General features: G+C 45.2%; 1 protein-coding gene across 1 annotated transcript in view; it reads left to right on the top strand.

The window, feature by feature from the left end:
* The first annotated feature begins 7,914 nt into the window (after nucleotides 1-7,914).
* The window catches only part of FRMD3 (FERM domain containing 3), a 215,539-nt gene continuing 212,686 nt past the window's right edge, over nucleotides 7,915-10,767 (top strand). The window contains exon 1 of the mRNA XM_024218149.2: nucleotides 7,915-8,090. Coding sequence (XP_024073917.1) covers nucleotides 7,941-8,090 — 150 coding nt within the window. The 5' untranslated portion in view covers nucleotides 7,915-7,940. The remainder of the gene's footprint in view (nucleotides 8,091-10,767) is intronic.

The raw sequence follows: 10,767 nt of genomic DNA, 5'->3' as shown, positions 1-10,767 counted from the left end.
CCCATCAAAGCCACAGCGCCCCCTCGCAGGGAAGCAGGTTAATAACCAGTTCTAAAACTGCTTCAAAATTTAACAACCGGTTTGCGCAAACTGGCTCCAGCTCACCACTGGTTATACTGGTGTAATCACAATATATGTGAGACCAGCCTCAAAGATGTTGTTTTTTCATTTTAAAAGCCTCTTGCCTACATCTGTAATACAGGTTCTGCAACAAAGTTGTTGTTTAATCTTCTCTTTGTTTTCCTCCTAACAGCCATGCCCTAGAACTTATGCAATGATGTATTTCAGCATTACTTAGTATAATAATAGTTTACAGTGATATAGCACCACACATTATGAAGGCTCTAACAGAGCCCTGGGAACCAGTAGCTGAGCCAGCACTCTGATCAATTAAACACCAATTAATTCCCTCTTCTTTTCCCATACCTGACTCTGCCCAATTAGTGGATTAGAATGGGCTGGTAAGGACTAAAGAGCCAATTAGCCCATTAATGCAGAGGGTAGAACAAGGCACAGGAAAGAAGTGCTAGGGGAGAGGCAGGCTTGTGGCACCAGAACCAAGAAGATCTCTTGGTGGAGATCTCTTTCCTCTCCCAAATAGAGGGCTGAGGAAAAACTGGTGCTATAAATGAGATGTATAGTGGGAATAGCAATGTAAATAAACTATGTGGTGGTGGTTAACAACGGAAGGTCTTCAAACAGTCTGTGTAGAGACAGTAGAAGACGGGCAGGACTTTGCCCTGTCACGGGCTCTCGAAGCCTTAGTGAAATGTAGCTATCTCTGCGGTAGAGACCAGCAATGGGGAGGGGAGATTTATATTTTAAAATGTTGGACCCGAAAGTAACAGCTAAGATTATTACCATTGAAAAGTTAGCAAAAAATATTTTTAAAGTCTGCTTGCTTGAGGCATTTGACAGCATTTTGTGTTTGGTCACATCCTATTTTCCCTGCATAGTCAGACCCTGATTCTGCATGTGCTTAACTTTGACTCCATTTGGGTTACGCACATACATAAAAAGTTCAGCAAGAGTTCAGTTTGGCTTTTCTGAGGACTGAAATACTTCGGTCCAACTAAAGTCAGTGAGCTCAGCATAGGGTATATGGGTGACGTTTAATGGCCTGTGAAAACAGGAGGTCATACTAGATGATGGTGCCTTCTGTCATTGAGCTGTATAAAAGACTCTGATAAATAGCAACATGAGTGCAGGAAAAACCCTTACAATTTTTAAATGACTTTTAAAAAAGCATATCAGAATATACAATTGGGGCATACAATGAATTTTTTTTAATTAATACATTATAAATATATAAGCTGATAGTAACTTATAAAATACTCTGGATACAGATCAGACACTGTCAAAGTTTGCAAGTCTAAATGCCCCTTATATATTCTTTAATATCTCCTGCTACAAACATAGCTGTCAGCTACAAATTGTTGGCTGCAAAAGTGTTTAAAAGCCCAGCTTCTGTGTTTGACTATATTGTGATAACAATGCTAGGTGGTGGAATTGTTTGGTTTGTGGGCATTGACTTGACATGAGTGGGACTCAAATGACAAAGGCTGCTCATGGGGAAGATCCCTTTTTCTCCTCTCCCTAGGCTCCTGAATAGGGGTCTTATTAAAGAAATCCATTTACATTAAAATTTTAACAAGAGGAGTTACATCAGGGATATTTTTGACACACTGCATTTATCAGATTTTGAGCTCTTGTTGCAAGTGTGCACCACCAGGCTGTCAACTTTACTCCACCTACCACTTATGTGACAAGGCAAATATTCTGCCAGTCCAAAAAAACAGAATCTACAGAGCAGATGCAGTATAACATGTACCTCCATGCTCACATCCCAGGTGTGTGTGCACGCAAAGTTTCTGAGGACAAATTTGGGGCATACATTTTAGGCAAAATTGCCAGTGATAGGATTTAATTCCAGGACTCTAGCTCTCTCTATAAGGATAACAGTGGGTCAAAAATATCTCTGATGTAACTCCACTGGCTTCAGTGGAATTACACCAAGCATGTATTTGACTCAGTAAATCTGCACTTGAATACAAACATTGAAATCGTGTTTCACTTTTGTGTTGTGTGTTGCATTATTGTTATATGATACTTTATAGGCTTCTCGTTATTCTTCATGGCATTCTTAAATGCAATGAATCTATAACTTTTAAATAAAAGATAAAAAATTACAAATCAAACTCAAAAAATTTTAATATAGCTGCTCCAGGATATGAATAAAAGCACATTTTCAAAACACTCAGTGTTGGCCTAACTCTGCACTCATTGAAGTCAATAGGAGTTTTACCACTTGAATTAAATTATGTATCTTTAGTCCTCTGAGATTTTTCAGTTACTACAGTGATAAGTACTGTGAAATGCTCACAAATATTAATATATATTTTATACACAGTACTTGAAATACTGATGGGCTCTCAGTTCAGAGATGGAGAACTCCTTCCCATTTCAGGATACATGAAAACAGTTTGTTTATAATTATTCCTTATACAGGTAAACATAGACCATCCCTGACATCTGTTTAACTAACCTGTTCTTAAAATCCTCTAATGATAGGGATTTCATAGCCTCTCTTGGGAGCCTATTCCAGAGCTTACCTACCTTTAGGGTTAGAAATTTTTTCTTAATATCTAACCTAAATCTGCCTTCCTGCAGACTAAGCCTATTATTTCTTGTTCTACCTTCAGTGGACATTGGGGACAATTGATCAGTCCTCCTTATAACAGCCCTTAACATATCTGAAGACTCTTATTAGTTCTCCCTCTCAGCCTTGTTTTCTCAAGCCCATGGGCAGCAGGTATCCTAGTCTGGGAGAGGCTATGCCTCCCCAAACAGCCAGGCGTGGCCCTGCCCAGGCTCTGCCCCTAGGATCTCCCCCCTTACTTCCTGCTCGACACAGCTCCCGGGCTGGGGGCACTAACTGGGGCCGGAGCTGGCAGCTGCGGTGGGGGGTGTTCTGGCAGGGGGGCACGAAAGGGGCAGAGCCTCAGGCAGAAGGGGGACTGGGGGACTAGCCTCCCCCAGCCAGCAGTTAATGCGTCGACAATGCTCAAGACTAAAAAAGGCTGTTTTTTAACCTTTCTTCATAGGTCACGTTTTCTAAACCTTTTTATCATTTTTTGGCAATCCCCTTTGGACTCTCTCCAATTTGTCCATATCTTTCCAAAAATGTAGTGCCCGGAATTCATAGAATATTAGGGTTGGAAGGGACCTCAAGAGGTCATCTAGTCCAACCCCCTGCTCAAAGCAGGATCAATCCCCAACTAAATCATCCCAGCCAGGGCTTTGTCAAGCCTGACCTTAAAAACCTCGAAGGAAGGAGATTCCACCACCTTCCCTAGGTAACCCAACACAGTACTCCAACTGAAGCCTCACCAGGGCCGAGTAGAGTGGAACAATTACCTTCTATGTCTTGCATAGAATTCTGTTGTACACCCCAGAATTAGCCTGTTTCACAACTGCATCACACTGTTGACTCATATTTAATCTGAGTTCCACTATAACCCCTAGATCCTTTTTAACAGTACTATCACCTAGTCAGTAATTCCCCATTTTGTAGCTGTGCATTTGACTTTTCCTTCCTAAGTGAAGTACTTTGTACTTTATTTAATTTCATCTTGTTGATTTCAGACCAATTCTCCAATTTGTCAAGGTTATTTTGAATTCTAACCCTATCTTCGAAGGTGCTTGTAACCCCTCCCAGCTTTGTCGTCCATAAATTTTAGAAGCATACTCTCCATTCGGTTATCCAAGTCATTAATGAAAATATTGAATAGAACCTGACCCAGAACTGACCCCCTGTAGGGCTCCACTAGATATGCCCTGCCAATTTGACAGTGAAATATTGATAACTACTCTTGAGTATGGTCTTTCAACCAATTGCACTTAATAGTAATTTAATCTGATTACATTTCCCTAGTTGGTTTATGAGAATGTGTTATGAGACTGTTAAAAGCCTTGTTAATGCAGAGGTCTTCTAGGGGTACATCAACTCAGCTAGATATTTGCCTAGTCTTACAACAGGGTATGTAAAAAGCAGTAGGGAAGTCAGTATAAACTAAAATTTCATATCAACAATGATTTGTTTATACTGCTGTATATACTGAAAAGTAAGTACAATATAAATATTCCAGTTGATTTATTTTATAATTATATGGTAAAATGAGAAAGTAAGCAATTTTTCAGTAATAGTGTGTTGTGATGCTTTTGTATTTTTGTCTGATTTTGTAAGCAAGCAGTTTTTAAGTGAAGAGAAACTTGGGGGTACGCAAGACAAATCAGACTCCTAAAAGGGGTACAAGAGCCTGGAAAGGTTGAGAACCACTGTTGTCTATACCATACCTGTTCTTAGTGCTCACACTGCTTGCCACAGCCTTTGTAGCTAGGCTTGCCAATTTTCTAATCAAACAAAACTGAACACCCCTGCCCTGCCGCTCTTCCGAGGCCCTGCCCCTGCTCGCTCTCCCCCACCCTTATTCACTTTCATTGGGCTGGAGCAGGGGGTTGTGGTGCAGGAGAGCGGTGTGGGGGTCTGGGGAAGGGCCGGAGATGAAGGGTTTGGGGTACGGGAGAGGGCTCCGGGCTGGGGCAGGGAGTTGTGGTGCAACGGGGTGTGTGGTATGGGCTCTGGGCTGGGGGTCTGGGTCAGGCCAGAAATGAGGGGCTCAGGGTGCAGCAGAGGGCTCTGGTGTTATGCTATACAAAGCACACGGGATCTCTTCAGGGGGGAAAAGACAAATATGCCGCATTTATTGAAAATACAACAGTTAGCATATGCTTTTCAGACACACACACACACACACACACACACTCTCTCTCTCTCTCTCTCTCTCTCTCTCTCTCTCCTGCCAGTTGATGTTTATAGTTACCAGTCTGTTGTAGCTCGAGTCAATCTAATGGCCAGTTAGATTGAGCAGGAGTGAGGAGCTGGGCTCTTGTCAGTCGCAATCCGATACTCCGAGGCTTTGCAGGATTGAACCCAGAGTTCCATGGCAAAACACCCCAGCTTTATAGTTGTAAATTCCCATTTGAGTCCATGCATTTTGCAATGTCATCCTGTAATCATTAGTCCTTAAGTGGTGTTATCATTTGATGGTTATTGTCGGGCTTCCCATCGTTATCTCCTATTTGTTGTCTCGCCTTCGGGGGTGCCTGCCTAACCTCTGAGGTCGTCAATGCTGCTAACATGTTTAGCATCAGATACAATGGATGTTTTCTGATTGTCTCCTGGTTTTTTCCAAGTCTCTCACTTTTTCTTGTCCAACTGAACATTTGTGATGGCTTTCACACCTTATCTTTTCTTGATGCATGCATTCCTCATTCACACAAACAATCTCTTACAGAAACCTTCAAAGGTATACAGACAGCAGTATTGTATATTCAGCAGAATACACTGTAAACCAAGCCTTGCTAAATCTTATAACTAAAACAATTCACATTGGGGCTTCAGGCCCTCAACATTCCTCTAATCTCCTTAACATAGACACAATACAAGATCCTGTCTTTTACTTTCTAAACCTTAAAACAAAGAAATGTATATTTAACTAGAGTGCCTAATTTGTAATACATATAGGAAACCATAGTAGACATTATAACTTACCCTAAAACAAAAGGGTGACCATAATCAGTTATAAGGATTGTTCTGGTCTGTCGTTCCTTTCTGCTATTCAAAAAGGGTGGCTGGCAGGATGAAATCAAATCATACATTAATTCTCATAGTACAATTATAAAATCCTGCTCCTACACTGGGGCAGGAGGTTGGGGTGCATGGGTGGGTGAGGACTTGAGTTGTGGGTGCAGGCTCTGGGGTGGGGTTGGGGATGAGGGGTTTGGGATGGAGAAGGAGGGGGCTCCAGGCTGGGGCAGGAGGTTGGGGTGCAGGGGTGTGAGGGCTCCAGCTGGGGGTGTGGGCTCTGGGGTGGGGCCAGGGATGAGGGGCTTGGGGTGCAGGAGGGGGCTCAGGGGTGGGGCAGGGAAACCTGTGGTGCTTACCGCAACTCCCAGGAAGTGGCCACCAGGTCCCTGCAGTGCAGCCCCATGGCACGTGGGCGGCCACGGAGGCTCCACACACTGCCCTCGCGCCTGCGAGCGCTGTTCCCATAGCTCCTGTTGGTCGTGGTTCCCGGCCAATGCGAGCTGCGGAGCTGGCACTAGGGGCAGGGGTAGCACGCAGAGCCTCCATGGCCACCATGTGCCTAGGGGCCGCAAGGACCTGGTGGCCACTTCCAGGAGCTGTGCAGAGCTAGGGCAGGCAGGGAGCCTGCCTTAACCCTGGGCCCCTGCTGTGCCACCAACCACACTTTTAACAGCCTGGTTGGCGGTGCTGACCGGAGCCGCCAGGGTCCCTTTTCGACCAGGCATTCTAGTATAAAACCGGACACCTGGCAACCCTATTTGTAGCTCTGTGGCACATTGAGTTGCACCCTATTGATGGTGCAGCATCCAAGACAGTGGCTTCCTGGTGATCTGATATTTTCATTTTCTCTCCTATAGAATCATGGATAGGTAGGGACCAGCTAATGGGATCAGAACATATCATGTATAATGGACTAGTTCTCTCTGGAATCATGTGGCTCTAAGACACACATTCTTAAATAGGATATAGTGATAACAGGTTGTAATTATGACAGGTGTCATTATGCAAGGCACTGCATTTAGCCGTATGGAGTGGAAATCCATCAACTTCATGAAAAAACTCGTACAGATACAGACAGACATCATCTTCCTTTCCAAATGCAAGCAGATGGACATCATATCAAAAGGACTAAAGGTAAAAAATCCATTACAATCTACATATCACACAGACTATGCTGAGAGACTGTGTCACACACTCTCAAAGAAACTGCGAAACCACCTGATCAGTATCCTATACAGCAAACAGGGAAAGATTAAGAATGAGCTCTCAAAACTGGATACTCTCATAAAAAACCAACCTTCCACACAAACTTCCTCATGGATAGGTTGTAATTATAGCGTTCTATACCTTTCCATCTTCTTACTCCATCCATATCCACCACCACCCGCTGTTTTTGTTCTAAGCAGGGCCCAACTCCTGGAATCACAAAATTGAGTTACTCAGGTGCAGGGGAGGTTCGAGTGAGGCTTTGTATTATAAACTCCTTAGGTCAAGGAACTTGCCACAGGCCATGCTAAAATAAACAGAGCATTTGCACCCTTAGCACTTTCATAATTATCCTTGCAAAGGTGGAAAATGCTGACTTTTCCAAATCTGCAGCAAGGACCCCCTTCTCCTGGGGGTGCTTTGAGACCAGGCCTTTAGCTTAATCCCACCTGCGCCCCAACAGAAACGGAGTGCATGGGAACGGGGGTGAGAAAATGGGAGGAAGAAGACAGGCAGGCAGGGAAGAGAACAAGAGAGCAATAGAGGGAGGAGAAGAGAAAATGTTACGGGGCGGGGGAGGGAAGAAGAGAATGTGAGAGGGGAAAGGAAAGAGACAGACGAGGGGGCGACTGGGCGCGAGAGAGAAGAGGTGAGCCTGAGAGAGAGAAAGAGAGAAGGGGGGAGGAGGCGTAGGGAGGGGCGACGGCGGGCTGCGAGGCAGGGAAGGGTGGAGGGATGCTGAGGCTGGGCTGGAGACAGGAGAGCAGAGCCTGACGCAGCAGCAGCGGCGGTCCCAGCCTCTGGCGCAGACCCCGGGCTCCCAGTCTCTTCACACGCCGCCGGGGCTTGTGGTTTAGGCGCGCGGCCCCCTCTGGGGCTGGCTGCGGGGAAGAGCCCGGGCTCGGGCAGCGGCGGCGCAGGCAAAGGCAGCGGCAGCGGCAGCATGGTGTCGGCTCCGCGGCAGGAGCCGCCGCCTCGGGGCTGAGCGGCCGCCGAGCTCTGCTCTAGCTGCACTGCGCGGCCCGGGGTGGGTGGCTCCAGGTGCCCGGGCGGCTGGGCTCGCTCCCCCCGGGGGCTGTGGTGCATGTTCGCCCCCTGCGAGTGCATGAGGAGAGGCGGCAGGAGGACCATGAAAATGATCCGGTTCCGGAGCTCGAGCATCAGGTCCCTGAGCCAGGAGATGAAATGCACCATCCGGCTGCTGGACGACTCCGAGATCTCCTGCCATATCCAGGTGCCTGGCGGGGGGGGGGGCATGGCGTGGGGAGCCTGGGTTTGCCCGAAGGTGGGTGAGTGGGAAGGATTTCCCTGTTCTAAACCACAGGCAGCCCCAGGGCTGTAAAACACAATACTTCAACCCTCTGGCCTCTCTGGTCCCTCTGCAGGATCAACCACGCCAGGGGGCACTTACAGGTCTGCCCCCCTTAATATATCCTCCCTCCCCTGGTAACATACCGCCTGTCCCCTCTTTCCCTTTAGCCCGTGGGCTCTTCGGCACATAATCGTGCATTGGCATTTACACCGTGCGTGTCATTTCATCCAGTTGTATTCCTTTCTCTCTCACACACACACTGCCTGGTGCGTTGACTACGGGTGTATGGGGAAGTTGTATATATGGGGAGTGAGAGCCTCTAGAGAAGCAGGCAGGGAAAGCAAAGGCCTAATAAACAGAGTGGTTACGGGAGAGACAATGATTGGGGAAAACTTCCAGAAGAAAACTTGTTAGAGAATTGCTGTGAAAGTACAGTACTGTACTGCAAATTAACGAACTTCACTGGAATAACGGGTGCTGGGAAAACTTGTATAGTCGGGAGTGCTGAGAGCCATTGAGCCAACCCTGTGTATGATGGAAACCCCTTCAAACCAGGGGGGTGCAGCAGCACCCCTAGTTCCAGCACCTTGGAAATGCTGGCTGTAGTAGTAGTACTGTTGTAACTCCATTGACTTAGCAGGAGTGATGCCAGGGACAAATCTGGTCCATTGTGTCTTAAGTGTGTGTGTAATGTTTGTGTCTCCATGACATACTGGAAAATATTTATTTCCTTGTCAAACATTGTAATGGAAAAAAGAAACAAAGAAAGTATAACAAGGTTTACAGTTGGTACTGCAATGCCAAATCTGCCTGAGAGCAATTAGCTATTGATTATGATTGTAAATTGCATTTCTGTTTTCTAGTAGTGGTGGATCCTGGAGTTTTGATTGTGTTCCCTCTCCTTCCTCACACTGAAAGATATTTATTTATTTTTTTGGCGGTAACAAAATCCATTGAGTTGGGGTGTGTGTGCTGTTGTACGTTGCAGGCTTTTGCAGCAGCAGACCTCGCCCTGCTGTTGGGAACAGCTGAGCTGCTGCCCTGTTGCACAGGAAACAAGTGCTCTCTGGTGCTTTGATCTGTGCAGGTAATTCGGTCACAGCCAGCCCCCCTTTCACCTCCAAAGGGCCTACTTATCATTAGGCTGTACACCATTTGTTAATGGCAAAGTGGTAGGCAGTTCCTGTGGAGTGCCCTTTCCACCTCTCCTTTATTTTTCCTGTCTAGGACCGGAGAGCACCTTCTATGTGAATGAGCAGATACAGCGCCCTTTGGTAGCCTTGCTGCTGCTCCTGCTGTGTACAGTGAAGGAAATATATTCAGGGTGTGTTTAACAGAAGAGCAGATATGCTAATTTGCACCTGAAATACTCTATGGACTGACACACTGCTTTTTTCTTTTTATTATTCCACTCTATCCTGGCAAAGTGACCAATAACCATGTGAGAATTTATTAACTCTTCCCCATTTATTTTGAAGTGCCTGGAATCTGGTTCTGTTCAATATTCTCATGAAGTAATCTTGATTTCCTATTGAGAGTTATATGAGAAGCTTCATGAATTACAAGTGTTGTTGGATCTATTGGACAAAAAATGTTATTAATATAAAGATGGGGGGAGGGGGAAACATTCCTAGTACCTAAAGTTTCCTAGGATAAAAGAAGCTACAGTACAACAGCATGCACTAATGAAGTGTTTGACCTGTTCCTCGTTATGATGGTATGTGATGGATGGACCTCATTACCAATGTCAGCAAAACATTATTTTGAAAGCAGGATCCAAAGGTGTTTGCGCTCAGGCAATACTGAGCATTGAGAAAGTTCATAGCATTCAAAGTGAACCGTATCTGAAGGAATGAGCTGAACCTCTTGATATTTTCCCATGATATAAGGTAGAAAATAGTTCCTCACATGAGGATTTTTAATCTAATTTAACACAGTTGAACAGTTAAAATCAGGGTGATTTTATTGTGCTCGCCTTTCCTTACTCTTACCAGCCTGAAAAAAGCCGGACCCATTTGAGGGAACCACACAATGTAAAAAAGCCTGTGAAATTTCTAATGAAGCAGAGTTTGTTGTCTGCCTGTGATAATATTTTTGACAGACCGGTTTGGGTGAAATGGGAATATTCGTAATAAAACCCAAACTCGGATATGTTCCTCTCATGTGAGGAATGCAGAGAATTCTGTAAGCATTCAAGGCCAAATTCTTCCCTGTGTAACCGTACTGACTTCGCTGAAGTTACACTAGGGATTAATTTGGCCCTTCATGTCAGAAGAGCATGCTTCTTTTCCTTTGCTAGGCCGTAGGTCACCACAGGCCTAATTTCCAGAGATACCGAGCACCCACAACTTGAATTGTAGTCATTGGGATTTGTGAGTGCACAGCACCTCCGAAAATCAGGACCCATCAATTTTGCAACTTTTTTTGCTTGAGCCAAATGCTGTTCTGATTTACTTCCTGGGCAGCTATATTAACTGTCACATAATGGGATTCTTCAGAGTGTAAATCAGTGTAGAATTTGATTCTTGGTCTTGTAAAATACCTAGAAGTAGCAGGGAAATACTGACATCATATACATGCAGTACTAAATTATTTGGTA

The sequence above is a fragment of the Terrapene carolina genome, unplaced genomic scaffold (genome assembly GCF_002925995.2).
Source record: "Terrapene carolina triunguis isolate 2854851 unplaced genomic scaffold, T_m_triunguis-2.0 Scaffold113, whole genome shotgun sequence".
In the NCBI taxonomy this organism is placed as follows: domain Eukaryota; kingdom Metazoa; phylum Chordata; order Testudines; family Emydidae; genus Terrapene; species Terrapene triunguis.
This window is presented reverse-complemented; position numbering and strand designations above follow the sequence as displayed.